The sequence below is a fragment of the Emydura macquarii genome, unplaced genomic scaffold, assembly GCF_026122565.2.
Source record: "Emydura macquarii macquarii isolate MOO-44397 ecotype Brisbane River unplaced genomic scaffold, CSIRO-AGI_Emac_v2 contig_3035, whole genome shotgun sequence".
NCBI classification, from domain to species: domain Eukaryota; kingdom Metazoa; phylum Chordata; order Testudines; family Chelidae; genus Emydura; species Emydura macquarii.
In genome coordinates, this window is record NW_027133172.1 from 207,841 (window position 1) to 229,966 (window position 22,126).

At 56.5% G+C, this 22,126-nt stretch overlaps 1 protein-coding gene across 3 annotated transcripts; it reads right to left on the reverse strand.

Annotated features, from left to right (window-relative positions):
• Positions 1 to 728: 728 nt before the first annotated feature.
• Positions 729 to 21,927, reverse strand: ATAT1 (alpha tubulin acetyltransferase 1). 3 transcript variants are annotated; one of them, XM_067530098.1, is made up of 12 exons: positions 21,756 to 21,927; positions 19,769 to 19,829; positions 19,280 to 19,371; positions 18,390 to 18,450; positions 17,781 to 17,894; positions 15,322 to 15,423; positions 14,914 to 14,959; positions 11,398 to 11,469; positions 9,930 to 10,149; positions 4,422 to 4,534; positions 3,804 to 3,849; positions 729 to 3,452 (listed from the first exon to the last, which is right to left on the reverse strand). In XM_067530098.1, exons 1-12 carry the CDS (start codon positions 21,863 to 21,865, stop codon positions 3,116 to 3,118), a joined length of 1,374 nt encoding a protein of 457 aa, XP_067386199.1. In that variant the 5' UTR covers positions 21,866 to 21,927; the 3' UTR covers positions 729 to 3,115. The 3 variants fall into 3 exon arrangements, with proteins under 3 accessions (XP_067386199.1, XP_067386200.1, XP_067386198.1); XM_067530099.1 differs by lacking the exon at positions 4,422 to 4,534 and having other exon boundaries at positions 3,261 to 3,452; positions 21,756 to 21,922; XM_067530097.1 differs by lacking the exons at positions 729 to 3,452; positions 3,804 to 3,849; positions 4,422 to 4,534 and adding an exon at positions 5,852 to 7,864 and having other exon boundaries at positions 21,756 to 21,918.
• Positions 21,928 to 22,126: the final 199 nt, after the last annotated feature.

Sequence of the window (22,126 nt, forward strand, 5' to 3'; positions counted from 1 at the left end):
TTAACTCCCTGCAGAGCCACGGGAACAGCCAGGCGCCTTCTGGCTTGTGACAGCTGCATATATGGGATCGATCGCCATCCTTTCACTATCCATCTACGCGCGGCCCCACAAAGTCGCAGGACCTCCTCGTCAACTCCTGCTCGCCTTGGCCAAGGCAGCCATCTACAACACCAGGGAGAGGAGATTGGTGGGGGGGGGGTGCTCTGCGACTGTGGGGCCTACTTCCGTTCCTCCGTCCGATCACATCTCTGGGCAGAGTTCCTCTGGGCCGTGTCCACTGACTCCTTGGCTACCTTCGAGGAGCAGTGAGTGCTGTCCGAGGTTCTCTGCTCAGTGTCCCTATCAGGTTCCCTCTGTTTAATCCTTTGACCTTTACGCCCGTCCCTGTTTTTTCATCTGTTGTCCCCCATAATTAATTGAGTCCAGTTCAGTGGCTCCTCCCCTCAGCCTGGGGAAGGAGCTTTCAGCTATGGGCAAGTGCACGCCCTGGTACTCAAATAGTACTATCATCTTGCACTCCCTCTCCCAGTCCCCTGGGCCTCCAGTTGCACTGATGACTTGGCTCAAAATCTCTTCAGGGCAGGGGCTGTTCTTCCCATCATGTGCTTGTGCACCTGGCCGGATGGGGCGACACCACCACACAATTAATAAATAATAACACTGGATTTGGCAGCAGAGCAATGGTGTTGCTGGGACCAGCCACTAAGGAGAGACATCACAGACAGACACACACAGAGAAACAGCAGCTTTCAGTCCCTCCAGGAGGGGACAGCAGGGAAAAACATACACACACACCATATTACTTTAAAAAAAAAATTCTGACCTGAAATTCTTTTTTATGGCATATTTTCCCAGAAATCATGGCTTCATCTGATAATACAAATATCTATTAAAATAGCAAAGACCTGAAAATGACCAAAATAGTTAACAGGAAACCTAAAAAATGCACCAAATCCCAGCGCTCTAAAAATGTGTCACTGGTACAGAACGCCACCCAGCCCCTGGGGTGAGCTGGGATGAAAAAAATCAGTTGATACCATCTGCTAATTAAAATCAAGTGCCTGTTCAAATCCATTCATTTAGGGTTCCTTGCTTTCTGGCAGGAGTCAGGACTTTTGCCAGGTCCCATTCTCAGGCTCCTGCCCTTAATTGCTTTAATTAAACCATTAAGTTGCTGCAACCAATCAAGCACATATTTAATTTCTGCCACTTTGAGTCATCCCTTTGCAGTCAGTGGGACTGTGCTTGTGCTTCAGGTTAACAATAATATCTAGGACTCATGGTGTGGGGTTGCAGACCCATCTGTTAGCCAGTTTGTTTATTTTGTTCTCTTTGAAAGGTCCAACACCCTCCTGCCATCAAAACCATCATACAAGTGCAGAGACCAGAACTGGCGGGATGAGAAATGCAAAACCACCATGGCACTAAATAACCAGGATACGCAAACAACCCATTGGGGCCTGGCCATTTCCATACTGGGATCCCATTCCCGTCTATCCAGTAGCTCCCTGCTCTGTGGTCTGGGTCATGGCCCCTAATTTGAAAACCCTCCCGTTGACCCCACCCTCTCCATCCCCGGCCCTATCCTTCTCCATCAGTGTTAACTCCAAGAGCAGCCAGGGAGTGGGGTCCTGGGAGCGGGCCCAGTTAGGGGGGGCTGGAGCATTGGGAGGCTTGGAGGAAAACAAAGAGACAAATGACAGTCAGCGACACAGCTAGATGAAGGATGAAAGACAGAGAGCAGGAAGGCAGGGAGAGCTCCACCCCATAGCTGTCCCACCCCCATAGGAATGTATCTAGGGCAGGGAAGCTGGGTGCTGTGGTCTCACCCATGATCGGCGGCAGTGTTTGCAAGTCCCCAGAACTAGAGCTGGTTGGGAAATGACGGGGGTGGGGGAGTGGAGAGGTTCCCCACAAAAACATTCCATTATTCAGCAAAAATTCAAATAGGAAAGATTTAGTCTGAAAAGTGAAATATTTCAATTTGGAAAAGCTGTTGCGGTGCCTTATGGGAGGTGTAGTTCGGGTGGCTCAGGCTCCCTGGGAGGACTACATCTCCCATGATGCACCAGTCTCTTGGGGAGGAGAGGCAGATCATCATGGAAGTTGCAGTTCAGCAGAGTTACTTTGCCATAGACTGATGTATGATGTATTGCCACCTCCTGGAGAGGGGAGGTACTTGCATCATGGGAGCTCCTGGTCCTGGTGCATAATGGGAGTCGTAGTTCAGGCATCTCATGCCCCCAATTTCTTCCCAGGCTGGGTTTCCTAGTGGGACTACATCTCCCACGATGCACCACAGACTCTTGGTGAGGAGAGGCACATGCAACATGGGAGCCTCTAGCCATAGTGCATCATGGAAGCATCATAGCCCAGCCAGGGAGCCTGGCCCATAGTCGATAATGGGGACACAAGTAAACTGACCTACAACTCCCATGGGGCACCACAGCGACACTGCAGGACTGAAATATTTTACTGTTTTTGAGGGGGGCGATGGAAATTTCCCACAAGGAGCAGCCACTTTTCACAGGACAATTCGGTCTCATCAGAAACCCAATTTTCCACCCAAACACCAGTTTAGAGAGAACATTTCCCACTGCCCAGCTCTGACTTCTCCAGCTCTGTGCCCTTCCCTGGCTTCTCTCTCCCTGCCAAGCACCCCAAGTGCTAACGAGAGTGAAGGTGGGCGAGGGCTGGTGCCTGGACTTGGGGCCTCTTCTCCAAAACCTCCTGTCCCCTCCCAAACTTTCCAGACCAAAGACACCAGGGGCTGGGATGGACCAGGTGGAATTTCAGGGGAATCCTTCCAGCCAGTGGAAGATCAAGCTTATACTGGGATACCAGACCACATAGGCCCATTGGTCCCAGCAGGGAGGAGGCGAGATACCAAGCCAGATGGGCCTATTGGTCTTGTATGGTGCAGCAGGAAGGAGCCAGGATACCAGGCTAGATGGGCCCATGGGTCTTGTCCCGTGCACAAAAAGACGAGACAGCAGGCAAGATGGGTCCGTTGGTCTGTCTAGTGCAGCGGGAGGAAGCCGGGATACCAGGCTAGATGGGCCCGTTGACCTGGGGCTCTCCAGCCATCCCGCCTCAGTGCCAGCTGGCCCCATGCTCACCAGGGCCTGGTGTTGTGATACTCCTGCTTGTAGCGGATCCACTGGGCGTCCCGTGACACTCCCGCTACCGTCCAAGAGGGCTGCTTCCCCCACAACACCCCGGTTGGGTCATACCACCTGCTGCCGAGCCGTGGGAGGAGACAGTCCACAGGATCTCCTCGACCCAAGGGCTTTAACTTCGGGGACGCCCAGATGCCCGGGTCCTTAGTCCTGTCCGCCTGGGCCAGCTCAGTGGGAGGGGAGGTGCCCTCAGGGTGACGGACCATCCCACCTGGTTGGGATACGGGGGCTGGATGTGATGGGTCCTGACTGGTAATCACCGTGCTGTCCAACCTGACACAGAGAGAGGGGGGCACCAGTCAGTGCCAGGGGGTGTCTCCCCGAGAATACTGGTGGGGGGATGATGTGGGGAGCACATGTCAAGGGCGGTGGACCTCGGGGAGTGGGAGGAGAGGGAAATCCCAGCAATGAGAGAGGCAGGCAGTGTGAGGAACAAAAGCCAGAGGAGAAGGGATCACGTAGGCATCCCAGAAGTTGGGGAGGCTGGTGGCACAGGGGAACACAGGCCGGGGCAGGGAAATGGGGAGACGTCCCAGCAGAGGGGAGGCGTGGGGAACACGGGTTGGAGGGGGTGGTCCCAGAAGCAGGGGAGGTGGGCGGTGGGGGCGGAAGCAGGAATCTCACCGGCCTTCTGAGTCCCGGAGTCTTCTCAGCGGCTCTCGGCTGCTCTCTGGGTCAACGAGCAAAACAAGGAGTGAGCAGCAACTCTTGGAACTTCCTTGATATTTGCCTCAATCTCCCCTCCCCATCTCCTACCCCAGCCGCCTCGGGACTGCAGGGAGCTGGGGGTCCTTAGGATGCGCTGTGCTGACCCCAACGCTTGGTGTGGCACTAGGGGATGCTGTGCTGACCCCAATGTGGCGCTAGGGGGCGCTGTGCTGACCCCAATACCCAGTGCAGCACTAGGGGGCGCTGTGCTGACCCCAATACCCAGTGCGGCACTAGGGGTCGCTGTGCTGAAAGATGTGGGGTGCCGGCTCAGTAAGAGGAGACTGCAAGGATGAGGCAGGACTCCAGCTGGCTCCAGGGGGCTGGGACAGGACCCCCTGAAATGCTGGGCTCTGGGGGCAGCTGCAGCCTGCGTGCCGGGCTTCGAGGCGGCTGGGTGAGAGCAGGGAGATGCCCAGCTCACACGCTGCCATGGGGCACGATCCCAACACCCCTCCATCCCCCCACTCCTCGCAGTGAGAGGTGGAAGCCCCAGGCAGACTCGGGGTGGCGCCCTGTGCCCGCCCCACTCACCCACTCTCCTCTCAGCGCCGCCGGCTGCCCTCTCAGGCAATGGGGCCAGGCTCCCGTAGCGGCTGTAGGAACTCCGCTGAGCCACCAGGCCGTCCTGCCCCACAGTGCTCCCCCTGGAGGAGAGAGGGGAGGAGACAAGGGGAGGGGGATGATGATGAGGAGGTGGAAGGTGAGGGACGGGGGGAGGTATGACAGACATGGAACGGGGTCTCATGGGAAGAGAGCACAATGCGAACAAAGGGAATTAAGATGGGGGGGCTCCGTAGGGGGCACGCGCCCCTCGCAGTGGGTGTTGACCCCAGTGTGGCACTAGGGGGCGCTGTGCTGAAGGGAATGGGGTGGGAGCTCGGCAGGGGATGCTCCCCCTGGGCACTCAGGCTGACCCCAATGCCCTGTTCTTGACAACACACAATCTTTGAAGACCTGTTTTCCATAGGGTTCTGTCCAAATCCCAACTCCGACACCTCCATGACCTTTCCCCCCCAGGATCTACTGGATTCAGGGCTCCCCTTCACTTCCTGTCCTCAATGGCTGCACAGAGTCGCTGTGCACAGCCACACCACCCCAGAAGTGGCTGCATTTCAGTGCTAGGTGAGTGATCCATGTGCACTGTCGCTGTGCGGCTGTTCCCCCGCTGCCCCACCCCAGAAGTGGCTGCATCTGAGTGCTGGATGACTGATCCCTGTGCACTGTTGCTACACAGCTGTTCCCCAACTGCTCCACCCCAGAGATGAGTGCATTTCAGCAAAGGCGTGAATAGCCCTCGGATCCTCAGAGGTGGAAGATGGTAGCCATGTAAGGGATTAGTCTACTGGCCTGAGAGGATCTCAGCTGACACAGAGCAGCACGGGCAGCCCCTGGCAGAGCCATCCTGGCTCATACTCCAGAGCCGGGGATCAATGAGGGGCACTGGCTGGTCCTGTGCAGACCTCCAGGAGGGGTTCAATCAAACCGAAAGGGGCTGGCTACACAGCCACCGCTGATTCTGTATCCCTGGAGAGACAATCCTCCATGCCCCCAGAATGTGCTGCACACCTGCACCTGCAGGGATCCACCACTAGGGATATATGAGAGTCAATCCACTAGACCCCACTCCCCTCCCAAAGCTGGGGATAGAACCCAGGAGTCCTGGCTCCCACCATCCTGCTCCACTAGACCCCACTCCCTTCCTGACGGCACCAGGGTCCCCACATAGGGGGGAGGGAAGGGTACACTTTACCTGGACCCAGAGGCCCTGGGGAGTCCAGCCCAGGCTGCAACCCCCATTAGGGGAGGGGGCCCATGTTAAAAGTTTGTACTGGGCCCGAAAAAATTATGCTTGGGCCCTGGACGGCACATCCCTGTAAGATGGTTCCAGAGCCCAGATGGGCAGAGCAGTGCAGCTGCCCTCAGTCCCTGCAGTGCAACAATAAACGACAAAGGCCTCGGTGGAAGGTTTTGAATAAAAAAAAAAATCTCCAAACTTTATTGAAATGTAAACAGAAGCTTGTTTCCCCGCGCTGAACATTAACAAAGGCAGCACAGAGCCGGAGGGGAGGGCAAACGGGGGGCAGAGATCAGAGAGAGACACCGTCAACTCAGTTACCTAGCTGTGGGCTGGAAGGCCGGCCTGGTGGATAAGGCCCTGGGCTGGGAAGCAGAAGCTCTTGGCTCAGTGCCTCGCTCTGCCACTGAATGGGGGTGATCTTGAGGTGCACATCCACCGAGGCATGTAGGTGCTTAACGGCTAGTGAGTTCAAAGGGCATTGTGACAAAGCGGGGATTTTCTGTAGTATTTTTATGAGGCTTATGTGTGCCTCAGTTTCCCTTATACATGGCACTGGGGGAACACTGATTAAGTTTGCTCTCAGGGCAGGCTAAGAGACACAGGTAGGGGGTCCCCTCCCTGTTTGGGTGGAACGAACAGTCCTTAAGGAGCTGGATGAAACTGACCCAAATCAACAAGGAGGCCAGCGAGAGAAAGATTTCCCTGCCTCTCTGCCTGGAAGCTGAGCAAAAAGCCAGCTCGAGAACAAATGAGTGAGAGGTGGGGGAGCAGTGCTGGCTTCTGGAGGAAGCTGGGAGCAGACTGAGGGGGTCAGCCTGCGAGAGACACAGAGCTTGGCCATGGAGTTTACTCCAGGTCGCCTGGGGCTGCTCCAAATGGACTCAGCTTTAACCTTCGTTCCTCCACGCTGACCTAAGAAACTCCAGTGTGGAAAAGGCTGCCGTTGTCATTGTAAATACTGACAGGGAGCGTTGAGTATGCAGAAACTGAGGCACATGTAGGCCTCAAATAAACTACTACAGAACATATCCACTTCATCATAGGTATCTACATATTTTTAAGGATCTAGGCATGAATCTCTGGGCCTCAGTTTCCCCATCTGTAAAATGGGGAGACAAAGGGACTTTATTTCGGAGTCTTCTGTTGGTAGACAAGAGTGGATCTTTTTTGAACTACTGACTGCACATCGCATGGGATCTTATTTTAAAAGCAGGAATTGGTGAGCTGCTGCAGATCCCTTTTAGATCCACCAATGATGAAAGGAAACCAGTAATTGGTGATCAGCAGATCTTAAATCCAGCAAGCACGAACCACAAGAGGTGCCTTACTCTTGACTCAACCTATACCGGATCCCATTTAGATCCACTCAGAAACATAAGGGGATCATATTTCTGATTATTAAGTTAGCATTTGGTGATCCCTTTTCGAGCCAGCCACTAAGAAAAACAAAGGGATTCCTTTCTTAAATCAGCACTTAGTGGATCACTTTTAGTTCCACCCACTAAGCAACACACATGGATTCTCTCCTTGAGTCACCAACTGGTGATCTGCAAGTAGATTCTTTTAGACCCAGGCATAACAACACACAGGCAGACCTGGTTCTAAACTCCATTGGCAATTTACAGTGAACCCCCAGTTAGATCCCAAGACACACAAAGGGGTCCTATTTTTGAGCCTGCGGTTGACAATTTTCAGTGAATCACTTTCTTTAAAATCCATCCCCGGGGAAACACAAGAGGGGGGGGAGGAGGATCTGATTTGGCACCAGGCAGCGAATCCCATTTCGAGCTGCAGCGAGGGAGGATGGATCAGAAGCAGATTTCCCACTGTAAACCTCTGAGAACTTTGGAGCCTAAGTACAATATATGCTTATAAAAAAAAATAGGGGGGGAGGAGAGCTACTGTGCTAACGCAACCGGGTCCCTCTTCTGAGGGCGTTTCAGGATCATGCCATAGAAAAAGAAGCAGCCCAGAAAAAACACCCACTCCACCAAAATAACCCGACATCCGTGCCAGGCCCACCCAAGCGTATAAAAAAGGGCTGGGGAGGGGCAATGGGGCCGAAACCTCCCTCTCCACCCTAGATCTCAAGACACAAATGGACCACCAAGCCGGGGCGGGGTGGGGCACACAGCGGCGACGTCAGTGGCTGGTGTTTTCCGAGCGGGTGAGGGAGCTAGGATGGGAAGGATGGGGCAGAGAGAAAGACAGAGAGAAGACAGGTTAGATCCCAGGCAGCCTGGGGGAAACACCACCTAAGCAGGATCCCCCACCACCACCCCAAAAGAGATGGCCAATCCTTCTGGTTCTTATCCCGCCCGCGTCGCCAGAGGAGCTGAGCTATTGTGCGGTTCTGGGGGTGAAGTGGAAATGGCTAGAGGTGCCCGGCGTTGGTTCTGCCGGGCCAAATTCAGCAGCGCTGGAAAAGGCAGGACTGCCCCTCCCCAACTGACTGGAAAGCAGGGGCAAGGGGCAAAGCGGGGTGACAGGCACAGAGCTGTGACTTACTGCAGTGGTCTTGCTGCAGAGTAGCACAGAGCACGGCTCGCATTGATCCAGTCCTGGGCACGCAATTGGTGAGCATGCAAAATCAGCGCAGCCCCCACAGATCCAACACACTGAGCGGGCAAAGTGCGAGTGTGCAAAATCATAGTACTTGGCATGGACCCAACATTATGGTGTGCAACACGAGCATGCAAAATCGGCGCAACTGACTCAGATCCAACCTGGCGTGCAAAGCTCGAGTGTGGAAAAGTGGTGTGGCTCGCACTGGTCCAACATGCTGGTGTGCAAAGGGTGAGTGTGCAAAACCAGTTGGCGTGCCGAGATCCAACTTCTGAACATGCAAATTCAGAGTGGCTCACACAGATCCACCCAAGTGTGCAAAATCAGTGCAGCTCACACACATCTAACATGAGCGTGCAACGGGTGAGCATCCAAAATTAGTGAGGCATGCAGAGATCCAACACTTGAGTGTGCAAACAATGAGCGTGTAAAATCAGTGCAGCTCACACAGATCCAACATCTGAGCTGCAACGAGTGAGCGAGCAAAATCAGAGCACTTTGCATGGCTGCAACACTGCAGTGTGCAACATGCGTGTGCAAAATCAACGCAGCTGACATGGATCCAACCTGGCAGGCGAAGCATGAGCATGCAAAATCCACGTGGCTTGCACAGATTCCACACCCTGAGGTGCAACGTGAGTGTAACTTGCACCAACACAGCACTCAGCGTCCACATGCAAAAGAAGATCTCCTTGTAGGGATCCAGCACTCATACACAAAACTAGCATGACAGACACCCACCCAGGACTCGATCTGGGACTCGCCGTGAGCAGGAAAGCCAGTGCAGCTGGCACCGACCCAGCATTCGGCAGGGGCAGACGTGTGAAAGAAGGGGAAACAGCACCAATTCGACATTTGGCCAGCGTGCAAATTGAGGGCAGTCTGCATGGATCTGGTGTCAGGGCAAACATGCGACGCTAGTGCAATGGCTGGGCTCTGGGCCTCAGTGGGAGCACATACAGCATGGAGCAGGGACAGAAGGTTGGCATGGGTGAGCAAACCAAGGGCCGGCAGTCGCATGCGTGTGCAAAATAAGGCCAACTTCCCTCCAACGCAGCACTTGGGGTGGGCTCAAGACGTGTGGGATCAGGATAAGCGTGCAAAGTAGGTGGAAGTCTGGTCCAGCCAGGGCTCACTAAGCCACAACTGCTGCTTCCAGTGCTGAGCAACCCCCCCACATCCACATCCCCATTGTGTCTGGCGCAGAGCAGGGCGGCCCCAAACCTCGCCTGCAGCTGTCCCCTTTGGGTAACCCGGGGCAGGGAACAGAGCTGAGCAGCTGTGGGTTAGTGCAGTTCAAAACACAGGGCCAGGAAAATGAGGAGGGCCACGCTTCCCCTAAGCTCCCTGCCCCTCCACCCTGCAATGGTTTTTGGCTGAGTCAGAAGATGCCACCCGCAGTCCAGATCCAAGATCTCCAGGACCAGATGCCAGCCTGTGTTCTAGATCCTCAAGATCTCATGGGATTGGATGCCACCCCACAACCTAGCGACCCAGATCTCTGGGACCGGACACAGCCCCGCAGCCCAGATCCCCATGATCAGACCCACCCAGAGCCCCACGATCGGATGCAGCCCACCAGGCTGCCCTCCGTAAAAGAACCCAGGCTCTTAGGTATGATTCCGGCTGGATCCATCAGGATTAGAGGAGCAATGTCCCCACCCCTGTCCCCATACCTGGTTCTCCGCCTCTGAGCGGCCGGCCCACCCAGCTCTCCATTGAGCAGGTGGTGGGCAGATGCGTGCGGGGGGCAGAGGCGTAGGTTCTGCAGCAGCTCCTGCTCATTGAGGAAGGGCTTGAGGCAGCTGCGCACCGGCGAGTTCCCCAGGCTGCTGGAGCGGGTCAGCGAGCGCGACTGGTTGAAGGGCCAGGGCGGCTCCACCTCCTCCTTCAGGACTGAAGGGAGACGCCCAGGATCAGACCCTCTGGCCCTGCTCCATTCCCCACCAACCCTCCCTCTAGGCAGCCAGGATGTGGTCACTTCCAGCTGGGGGCCCGCGGATTTGGGGAGTGGGTGGATCTCAGAGTCACAGAGTTCTGAGGCCTCCTGTCACTAGAGGCCCAGGCCGTGTGACTCACGGCACGTTAAAAAAGAGGGGCCCAGGTTGTTCTCCACCTCTCAACACTTCTTGTCTACGGAGGAAGGATGGCCCCGTGCTGCCGGTCATTGTCCAGGCTTGGCAGAGCCAGCTTCTATTCCTGGCTCTGCCCCAGACTACATGAAGGACCTTGGGCAAGTCACTTAACTGCCCTGTGCCTCAGTTTCCCCATCTGTGCAAGGGGAATAATAGCACACATGTTAAAGACTGGGAGGTGCTCAGATCTTATGGTGATGGGGGCCAGATAAGCCCAATGGACCATAACAGAGACAGAACAGTCCATCTGCCCCTGAACTTTGGTGTCAGAAGTGTAATGAACCCCTCCAGCTGGTAGAGGAAGGTCTGTTCTGTCCTCTCTGTGAAGTGGGGGGGGTCTCTCTCCTCCCCCAAAAAGGGGAGGTGGGTTCCCCTGCAACAGCTGTGGGAGCGGCTCCCAGAGAGGGCAGTGTGGTTGGTGGCCGATTGGTGGGTGCGGTGGGATCCTTCGGCAGAACAGCAAGGAGCCCTGCAGTGTGTGTGCTGGGTGAGGTAGGCAAAGGGGGAAGCAGAAGGGGAGGGGACAGTGCAGGAGCTGGGTGGAGGGGGAAGGGAGAGGGGAATAATTCTAGGCCCCTCCAGTCCATTCGAAGCAAAATCGGGGGAGAGGGGACAGACTGAAAACCAGACGTACCCGCAGCTGCTTTTCGGGGGACCCCCTGTAACGGCCCTGCTGAGTCCAGGAGCCCCTGTGTGGTGACACTAGGTAGTGCAGGCTGGGTTAGTCAGGCTAGGGGCCCTAACCCCCACTTCCCCCCCACTGCGGGGCTGGATCAGAGCTGACACCCCCTAGAGGGGAAAGGTCTTACCCAGAGCCACAAAGGTATTTAGGCTCCTAACTTCCATTGATTTCAATGGAATTAACACCTTTGTGTCCCATTCCCCAACCCTGTGAGCCAGCCATTTCTCCCCACCCTGGGGCTAGAGCAGAGCCAGCGTCCCCTAGAGGGGAAAGGCCCGTGCCCCTTTCCCTGCCCCCCACCCTGGGCCGGCGCAATGGGTCTCTTACACTCTCGGTCTGTAAGGGAGTAGGGTTTTATCTCCTCCTCGGCACGTTTTGGAAGCAACTTCCTCACCGGAGCTGCAGGGAGAGGGGGAGAAAGGTCAGTCCCAGAAAGGCAGAGGCTGGAAGGGGTCGGCCCAGAAGGTAACGACCACGGCTCAGGGCCAGAAATTTCAAACCCACCCTGGGCTCACCGGATGGCAGGAGGTCCAGCTGAGATCTCCGCTGGTGCCCCAGGCTCTCCAGTAGAGCACTCGGAGCCAGGCCTTGATCACTCCTGGCCTAACTTTGATTGCCAGCTCTTTGGGGCAGGGACTATCGCTTTGGTCTGGGTTTGTACAGCACCTTGCACAATGGTGTCTTGGGCTATGCCTGGGCTCGCGGGCGCCAAATCTCAGCATGGATTGAACGGCCTCTCTCAGCACCAGACATGCACCGGTGGTCTTCCTTCCCTTCCCAAAGCGTGTGCCGTTGCTGTTGGCCTTTAAATGGCTGCTGCGCCCCACCCCAGAGGTGGCTGCATCTCAGCAGGCGGTGAATGATCCCTGTGCAGTGTCGCCGTGCAGCTGTTTCCCAACCCAAAGGTGGCTGCATTTCACCCCTGGGTCCTTATGCAGCATCACCGTGCAGCTGTTACCTTCCCGCACCACCCCAGAGATGGCTGCATCTCAGCGCTGGGCGAGTGATCACAGTGCAGCTGTTACCCAGCTGCCCCCACCCGACAAGCAAGGGGGACAGGGACCCCATCGCTTGAAACACTGATCGGCAAAGCCCTACAAAGCAGCATGTAAGGCTCCAACCCCTCACTGACTGGGACAGTGCCTCAGGGGGTCCAAATCTAGCAGAACTGGCTGAGCAGAAGCTACGTTCGTCACTATTATTTATTATCTGCATCCCCGTAGCCTCTAGGAACCCCAGGCACCGCTCAGGACCACATTGTGCTAGGAGCTGTCTAAACCTAGAGACTCCCTGGCTTCAGTGTCTTGGGTCAACCTCTCCAAGAGCAGCCTGATTGTGGCCCCTCACGTAGTTGGGTCCCTCCCATTTACGGTCTGATTTCTAGACCCTAAGGGCAGAAAGGACCCGTGCGCTCATTGCCTTCTCTGTGCTTAAATTGATCCGCACCTCCCAGTGGCTTCAAGTAGCAGCGGGGGCAACCAGCACCCCTAAGAGCCAGGTCTGAGGTGTCTCCGGTTGGGAAACCCACGACCAAGGGGCTGGAAATTATGGCCTGCGGGTGTAACCGGGGGGAGTTGTCCTGAGCTCCGCGCTTGGTGCGGGTGGGAGACAAAGAGCTCTCTTTGTTCCAGCGGGGCAGGGCTTTGAAAACACCAGGGAATGGAAATCGCGTGACAGGGATAAAGTCGACCAGAGACGGACGCTGATTCAAGCCGTCTCCGCGGCCCCTGGCTTGGAACATCGTGTCCACACCCTGCAAAGCAGGGCAAATCGCTGGGCTCGGTCCCGCGCACTGCCTTTCGAGGCAGGTCAATGGTGGTTTTCGGCCCCCATGCAGGATGGATTTGGGAGGCAGGGCACGGTGCAGTTGAGTGGCCTCAAGGGGGCAACAGAGCATGGAGGCATTGGCCAGGTGGTTCCCGCTGCTGCTGTTGGTTAGAGTTCAGAGCACGGCTCGGGCTGAATGACAGGAGAGTGAGACAATCTCACTCCCACCGCCCAAATGTGGTGCTGGGGCACTGTGCTGCAGGAAGCAAGGTGGGGGCTCAGTAGGGGGCGCTCTCCTCTCTGAGTCAGTGCTGAGCCTGGGGGGCAGTCTCCTTTCAAGGCCGTGATCACGCCCCTTCAATCAAACATCCCGTGATACTTGTAAATCAGATCCTTACTCTTCATTCATCTCATCCTAGTCCATCTTCCGCTAGCTTCTCTACACTTTTAATGGAGTAAGTGAAGAAATATTCCTCTTCACTTCCTGTCCTAAACAGCTGCATGACACTATATTCTTCACATCTGGCCCTATGTTCTGGTATAGCTATTAAACAGCTGCCACGCCCCACCCCAAGGCGGGTCAGTGCTGGTTGAGTGATCTCTGTGTCGCTGGGCAGCTGTTAATCAGCTGCCCCCCCTAGAAGTGGCTGCATTTCAGTCCTCGGCAGAGGATCTCTGTGAAACCTTGCTGCCTGGTTGTTAAGCTGTTGCCCCGCCCCACCCCAGAGGTGGCTGCATTACAGCTGTGGTTGAAGCACTGCTTTTATTAGGTAACAGACTGTCATTCTGCACAGAGGCAACAAGCTGTAATGTGCCACTTGCTCTGCACAAGGAGGTGCTGAAGTGGCAGTAGGAAAATCAGTAGGAGGGGGTCAGCTGATCCCCAAGATGGGATCAGCCAAGGTTCTGGGGTTCACCACAGGACAGAGGAGAAGAGGGGGTGTCTGTCTGGGGCTCAGGGGAGATACACAGGAGGAGACACTCTGGGGAGGTATGAGTTCCTTACTGCTTTGATGCTGCTCAGAGAGAGTGCCAACCCCATGGCGATGGGAGGCATGGCAGCATGGGGGCCAGGAACCTCAGGCAGGGAGGATCTAGGCATGCTAAGAATGCACAAGCTCTTTAGGTGAGATGGGCCCGAGCATGGGGGGGGAAAAGAGCGAGGTTAAATTCCAGAGGCATTCGGTAACACTGCTCCCCACCCCACCACAGTTGCTCTGGGATAGGAGACAAAAGCAGCACAAAGGGTTAAATCCCACAGCCTCTGGGTGATATGAATGAAGAGCACATGAGCCTGTGGAACTCACTGACACGGGATAGTGCTGGGGCCTGGAGCTTAACAGGATTCAAACACAGACAGGGTTGTCTAATGGTTAGAGCACTGGGCGGGGGCACAGGACACCTGGGTTCTATTCCCAGCATTGCAACTGGCCTACTGCATGAGTCACTTCACTGATCCGTGCCTCAGTTTCCCCTCCTGGCTTTTGTCCAGGGGAGAAGCAGAATACACCTGAGGTCCTGGTCCTTTCCACCAAGGCTAGCCCTCTGGGGGGCTATAACTCTCAGAATGCACCTGGCCGTAAAGGGACGGTTGATTAAAAGGGGCCACATCCCAAGTTTGGTTTGCCTTTTGCAGGTCATCCAGGCTAGTTGGTTCAGCTGGATGGGAGAGGGGTGAAAATCACCTCTCCCATTGGCTTTGGGTCTGAAACCCCACAGGGCAGCAGAGACAGGACCAACCAGGCAGAAAGCAGGACACAGTGGTGTTTTTATTGCTCCGATTGGGGGTCGCTGCTCCCTAGGGTCAGCCGCTTGCCCTCCAGATCTGTGGGTTTAGTCCCTGGTTTAATCCCCAGGACTCTAAGGTAGCCCTGCCTAAGCAATGGGGGTAGCAGGACGGGCGCTGACCCCTAGGGGGCAGGCCGGGCTTTGCAGCTGCCATCAAAGCAGTCCTGGGCTGGCTCCGGACTGTGCTGGCAGGCAGTCGCTGCGGCTCAGGGTACGGGCTGCGTGGTGGGGGAGCATCCCCGGCTGACAGAGAGAGAAGGTTACCCATGGCCGGGCCAGCCCACTCACCATGCTGATTGGCAAAGAAGCCCTCGAAGATCACAAAGTTGTTCACCTGGGAGAAACGAAGGCCATGGACAGTGAGAAACTTCTGCCTCCGACGCCTCCTGACCGCCTTCTTCCCCCCGCACCCAGTCCCCAACAACCCGGCTACCCCCAGCGCCAGCTGCCTTCCCTGCCCGGTGCCAGCCCCAATCCCACTGCCCCCATTCTCCCAGCGCCAACCTCACCCCTAACTCCCTGCCACTCCCATTCCTCCCCAGCACCAGCCTACTCCACAGCTCCCTTGCGCAGCCAAGAGCTGAGAAAGCAGGTGGTCCTGATAAATCATTCAGTCCATGCTCCCCACTGCCGCCTGGGTACAAAGGGCTCTCCCCCCGCCGAGGATCATGGGAGGAGCCGGAGGGCATGACCCACCTGGGGGATGGTTCCCTGGAGGTTGTAGTGCTTGCGGAGGAAGCAGAGGAGTTTTTCCGAGGGCCGGTCCACGGCCAGCTGGTGGGGCTGCACTCGCTCACGCTGACAGCCGGATAAGTAGAGAGGAGACGCAGCCAGGGATTAGTCAAAGGCACAGGATCAAGATCAAACACACCCACAGCGCAAGTGACGTCTTCAGCTAAGGGATCGGCTGTCTTGGGGGCCTGGGAATGGGACACGGGGCCTTTCCCCTGTAGGGGGTGCCGGCTCCGGTCTGGTCCCAGGGCAGGGGACTGGCTGGCTCATGGATGGGGAATGGGGTCTTTCCCCTCTAGGGGGCGCCAATTGCACTCTATCATCAGGTCAGTTCCCATCTTTTGGCCCATGTGTGACAGGAATTGGGAGACCCAACCCAGTTCCCAGTGGGATCCCATCACAACCACCGCCACTAACTGGCCACTTCCCGGTAGCCTCAGACAAGCCAAGGCCGGGTCAGAAACTCAAGATACCAGACCGACCAGTGGTCTGGGATCCAGGCCCTGATGAACCACTGGGGTCCCCCAAAGATGTGGAAATCCAAGCCCAGCTGAATCAATGGGGTCACCCAGCGTGACAATCATGATCCAGACACCCCAAGAGGAGAACAAGAGGGTTGAACATCAAAAGAATAAAGCAACTGAATCAATTGGCTGTGGACAATGCTATGATGTATAAATAGACGTCAAATAAGGTCTTTTATGAAAGCGTGTAATAGCCTGAACTCGGTGGCCATTAAGAGATCTAGGTACAGTTCTGCCTATGACTACACACCCGTGTGCATATGCAGAACATTGTCACTGTAACTAGGGCCTGGTCTGCAGCAGAGTTTTGTCGAACAAAGTTAGCTGTGGTCAACAAAACAGGTGGCGTACACACTGCAATCAACCTCCTGCCGACAAAACTGCCCTGTTTTTTCGATAAAATGAAACCACCTTGACGAGAGGTGTAGGGCTTTCGTCGGCTTAGTTTGGGCGACACAGTGTCAATGTAGACACTGCGTCCCCTTACATTGGTGGCGGGGCTGTCAGTCTTTGTCCATTTCACCCCCAGTTGCTGTAAGCCTGGGTGGCTGGTTCCCACTCCCAGCAAGAAGCCCGGGCTGCTGGTCTCTGCTTTTGGCTGGGAGCCGGGGTGCTTCACCTGCTCCACTGGGGCAGCCTTGTCAATTACACAGCTGAGCCATGAGATTCACAGGGCTGCCTGTTCTGGCGGAGAGCAGGAAAGGGAGAAGCCCCAGGAGGTTTCCCCTAGCTCCCAGCAGGGAAAGGAGAGAGGAGAAGCCCCCGGTTGACATCCCCAGGCTCCCAGCAGGGACCAGAGAGTGGGGGGGTGGCCCAGAGGGAGTCTGTGGGCTCCCAGCAGGGAGATGGGGCTCTCAGCTCCCCCCACGCTGCCCGTTAGGTGGGTGGACGTGCTCCTGGTGATGACACACTCCACTGACCCAAGGAGGGCAGGGTGGGTATCAGCCACCCTACAGCAGTAGGTTGACATTTTTTAAGTGTAGACAAGGCCAAGGACACAACTACAGCATCACCTCCCAATGTGGGGGGGGTGAAGCAATCAGGAAGGGAGGGCCCCGAGCGGTGCCTAGCCCAGGGAAAGATCACGAGGGACCATTAAAGTTCACAAAAAGACACAAACTGAAAAGAAAACTCCAGTCTTGGAAAACTAAGGGAGGAGGGAGTTTCCCCCACTCTGTGTAACCAGTGATTCCCATAGTCGAGGGGGGGGGGGGGGGGGAGGAACGGGGGGACCTGCAAACCACGTTGAAAGGGAAGAGGGCTTGAAGAAGTGAAGGCTGTCCAGAAATGGAGGGCCAGCATCTAAACGGGGCATGCTGGATCCTCTCTGGGACAGACGGCATGCAGGGAAACCATTCAGAGGAAAGGGAATTTGGCTAATACAGATGTGTCAAGCAAGAGACTGCATCTTTATTTTCTGTGTCGCTTGTCTGCGTTTGCTTTGCCTTTTTCACCTTCGACTCTGCAATTCCATTATTAAACTTTTTTTATGTCTCTCCAAGCTGGTATCTGGTGTGCAGCCTGCGTGGAATGGGTGTGCCAAAGGGAACTGATAACTGGGCGCAGGTTTCACCCCTTCAGGGGTGAGAAACCAGAGGGGAAAGGTCAGAGTGTGTGGTAGTTAAGGACTCGAGGAGACAGATTTGGGAAGGGACCAGAAGGGCTAGTGAAGCCACCCTCCAAAGAATAACTAGGTGGGTGGAAGCCAGGGTGAGACGTGTAGGCCTGGAGTCCGAGCTCTGAGCCATAGCATTAGGGCATTAAGGCACCAAAGTCACTAGGCCAGAACTCCTTACTGGTCTGGGTGATCCCCAAACCCTCGGGAGGCAGGAAAGGGGTGAGACGCTCCCAGACAGAGCAATTCTCTCGTGACCCAGGCCTCCAGGGCAGGACACTCACCTGCAGCATGCACTGGAAGAGCTCCTTGCCATAGCCGTGCCTCTGCAGTGACTCGTGGATGTAAAAGTCCAGCACGCACAGCGGCTCCACCTCATTGTGAGCCCCGTGGCGATCCTGGAGGGAAGAGGGAGAGAATGCAGGGACTGTGGAATAACCAGGGAGGACCCAGAATAGGTGATTTCCCCAAAAGGTGAGAACCCAGGAGTCCTGGCTCTTGGACCCCTCTTGCTCTAACCCACTAGACCCTGCTCCCCTCCCACTCTTACCTGCTAGACCCCACCGCCTTCCTAGAGCTGGGGCTAGAACGCAGGAATCCCGAAGAAACCTGGGTGAAACTTTTTCCCCACAGAGGTTTATCCCCAATAATGAAATTGACCCAAGTAACAAGGATCATAATGGGAAGGAAGCATGAAAGGCCAGTTAGATAGCACAGCTCCGGGGTCGGTACAGATTGTTAGGGGGAGAACACCCCCTGCTGAGCCCCCCCCACCCTTCTCCCTGCAGCATAGCACCCCCTAGTGCCGCTCTGGGGCATTGGGTCAGCACAGATTGTGGGGGGAAGTGCCCCCTATTGGGTCTCCAGTTCAGAGATTCATTACAGCAACTTACCAGCAAGAAAAGCTTCTTGTAGCCGACCTTGAGGAAGCCGATTATGGCCCCTTTCCCAGCCCTGTAATGGGGGAGGAAAAGAAGGGGAATTAGCAGGGGAGGGGAGGGGCCCCAATTTGGGAGAGAAGATAAAGGAGACAACACTGACGGGACACCTAGACTGTCCTCTCTGTGCATGAAGCTCCTCCATCTCTATGGTACCAGCTGCATAGAGACAGAGGAGCCATGGACAGGACAGGTGAGCTAGGGTCCCATCTACTCCTCCAGTCTCTATGGTAAGGGGAGTCCGGAGGGAAAGGAACGAGGACCTGTGGAACTCACTGCTGCAGGAGATTACCCTGTCAAAGAGCAGAACAAGGCTCGCAGGGGAGCAGACATTGGTGTGGATCGGACGCGCCCAATCCTCAGGCTTCAGGACCGGAGCTGAGGCACACCTGGGGAAGGGGGGGGTCAAGAAGGAATCTCTCACCATCTGAGAGAATCGCCCAATCAGGTGCATTACAGGGAAGATTATAGCTTTCTCAGAAGCCCCTAGCACTGGCTGCTGTGAGGGACAGAACCAAAGGGTTCATTGCTCTGAACAGGATACCGGGCGAGATGGGCCCATAGGTCTGCCCCAGGGAGGTGGGATACCAAGATAGATGGGCCTATGGATCTGATTCAGGGAGGCAGGATACCAGGCTAGATTGCACCAACGGTCTGACCTGGGGAGCCAGGGAGGCTGAATGCCAGGCTAGATGGGCCTATGGGTCTGATCTGGGGACGCAGGCTAATAAGCCAGAGGGGCCCCACTGGTCTGATGCAGAACGGCATGCCCTTCTCCACACATGCAGGGCCTCATGCTGCTCGGGACAGCTCAGAAACCAAACCAGGGTCGCAGGGGGACTCACGTCTTCACTTCATTGTCCTTCAGGATGTAGAGAACGTGGTGGTTTGTCTGCATCCGTGAGGCGCTGGTGATTGGAGCAGGCAGGTTCTGGGCCTAGAAAGAGCGATTTAGGGTGAGTTGGAGCTGATGGCAAAGCTGTGCAGGGGAGGAGAGAAACCACGGCCCAGGATATGAGCGGAGCCAGCGCCTCCTAGAGGGGAATGGCTCTGTCCTTCATCCACCCACTCCCTAAGCCAGCCTGTACCCTGCCCCACAGCCACATCAGAGCCAGCGCCTCCTAGAGGGTAAAGGCCCCATCCCATTCCCCACCCTCCTGAGCTCACTCATTTTCTAGCTCACTGACGAGCCTTCATCTTCAGCACAAGGAGGAGAATAAATGAGGGTGGGAGACCTCCCATTTGGCTAATCCTGGTACCTCTACTTCTCCCCCACCCAGAGTCTGGTCCTCTTCCATGTCCCATTAACCCCTCGGTTTCCAAGCCTGCCTTACCTTGGCTGAGGCCTTGCCCATCTCGTCTATGATAGTCATGAGCTGCTGCTGCAGATCCCCCCTGAGCAGAGGGCAGAGAGCAAAAGAGTTAGCAGTCAGTGGGGTCTGAGCCACCCTGCGAAGAAGGGGCCGTGGCCAACCCTTGCAGAGGGAAGGGGGCCTGAACCCCTAAATACCATGGGAGGGGGAAGGGCAGCAGGAAGTCAGGCTGTGTCTGAGATCCATTCACATGGAAAAACCATCACCAGGATAATACCCTATTGTTCTCCAGCTACCAGGCCCTCCCACTCGCCTCTCAGAGCTGGGATAGAACCCCGGAGCCCTGGCTCCCAGCCCCCCGCTCTCCCCGCCAGCCCACCACTCCCCAGTCCTTTAACATAAAAGCCCCATGTAAGCTGCAATGAAAGGCCTCAGAGGATCATGAGGGTCTCTCACAATCCATTAGGCTGTGCAGCCATGAAGCAGAAGCAGAGCGGAAAGATTTAATCAGCTATAGGTCAGTAACAGCCTCTTGCCAGTTCCCAGCCCCCCCACTGCGAGAACTTGCTACCGGAGTCTAAAGGGAGTAGGACTGTTTGGGGAATGGAGGGGGCAGCTAGGAGGGATGGGGGGGGAGGCTCTCCAGTTAGGGGTCAGGGCCCATCCCTTAGCGCTGGGCATACACAAGCCTCTCTCCAAGGGAGGAGGCGGGAGTCTGAGCACCAGAGAGATTCTGAGCTAGGTCTGGACAAAGGCCTGTGGAATAGGATGTAGGAATCAACGCTGCCCGGCTCCCGTCTGGGACTGGAGTTGATGGGCTCCAACAGTGTTTTGCCTTCTCCTGACTTCTGCTACTCCTTCCCCCACTCTTTACAACTAAACATCAAGCTCTGTTCTAGCCCACTAGCCCCCACTCCCCTCCCAGGCCTGGGGACAGAACCCAGGAGTCCTGACCTCCTGCCTCCCTATTCTAACCACTAGACCCCATTTCCTTCTCACCAACCCCCAGGCAATGTTTCTCAGCCCTGCACTGGGAGGGGCCAGGCTATTCTGTAGCCAGGGCTACATGGACCCTGTGGCAGGGACACGTGGCTCTGCTATGCCAGGAAGGACACCTGGAGATGCAAGGCCCGTGGCTCACAAGCAGAACTGCGGGTTGTATGTTACAATGTGTGGGGTTCTGGTCCCTCCTCTGCCTCCGCCCCATAGTTCAGAAGTCAACAAAACACTCCAGAGGCCATTTAAACAAGTGACTTCATGAGGAGGTGGTGGCAACTACCCAGCGTGCTATGCACACGGGGTGGCAGACTATACCCAGCACAGGGGGTGGAATTTACCAGTTGTGCCCCAGGATAGGTGGAAAGGGAGTAGCTATTACCCAGCATGGGCCTTTTACCCAGCTGCACAAGGGGCCAAGCACATGGGCAGCTATTACGCATCAGACCCCAGGCCAGGGGTACCGAATACCCATCATATCTGGGGCAATGATGAGGGGTAGCTATTACCCATCCTGCCCTGGAGTCTCGGTGACAGTCCAGAAATAACTTTGCCTCCAAAAATCCTCAAAACACCACCGTGGGAGGCTCCAGGCTGAGCGACCAAACGGTGGGAAATGCCAATGGTCTTGGAAAGGCCAGATCATTTGAAACAACTCCCTCCCGTTGTGCCCCCTGGGGCAGGGGCGAGGGGCCCCCAGGACTTGTCATGCCCCAGGGACAAGGTCCCCCATTATCTATCATGGCCTGAGGCAGGGGCGATGGGCCCCCAGTACCTGCGGGTCCCCCCATTACCCAGCATGCCTCTGGAGGCAGGGGCAATGGACCCCCAGTACCCGTCATGCCCTAGAGCAAGGTCCCCCATTACCTAGCATGGCCTGGGGCGGGGGTGATGGGCCACCATTACCCAGGGGTCCCCCCCCATTACCCAGCCTGCCCCGGGGCCCCCCTTGCCAGGCACCATCGCCCCTGGGCGGCCCGGCGAGGGCTGGGCAGGCCGTTGTCATGGTTACCTGTGGGCCGCGGTGTAGCCGGGCCCCCTGCGGCCCGGCGGCGTGAGACGCTGGTCCACCGCCGTGACCCGCTCCCCGAGCAGCGCGTCCACATCAAAAGGGAACTCCATGGCCCGGCCGGCATCCGGGTCCTCTCCTTCCCCCTCTCCGGCGCACGCGCGGCTTCCGCCCGGCAACGCCCGCCCCGCCCCCTAGCGACGCCCCGCTTCCCTAGCAACCGCCCCGCGCCGGGTCCCGCCCCTAAGGACCGGGCCTCCCTAGCAACCTCGGCCTGGAGCTTGCCCCGCCCACTCTGCCCCCACCCCTACTGGGGCAGGGGCGCCCCTCCTCTCTGCCGCACGGCATGGTGGGTAAATGGCTGCCCCCTGCGG

Coding starts and splice junctions, on each gene's coding strand:
- ATAT1 (XM_067530098.1), bottom strand. CDS start 21,865: ATGGAGTTCCCTTTTGATGTGGACGCGCTGCTCGGGGAGCGGGTCACG. Junction 17,895..18,389: donor ACAAGAAGCTTTTCTTGCTG/GTAAGTTGCTGT, acceptor TCTTCCCTCCAG/GATCGCCACGGGGCTCACAA. Junction 3,850..4,421: donor CGGCGCTGAGAGGAGAGTGG/GTGAGTGGGGCG, acceptor TCGTTGACCCAG/AGAGCAGCCGAGAGCCGCTG.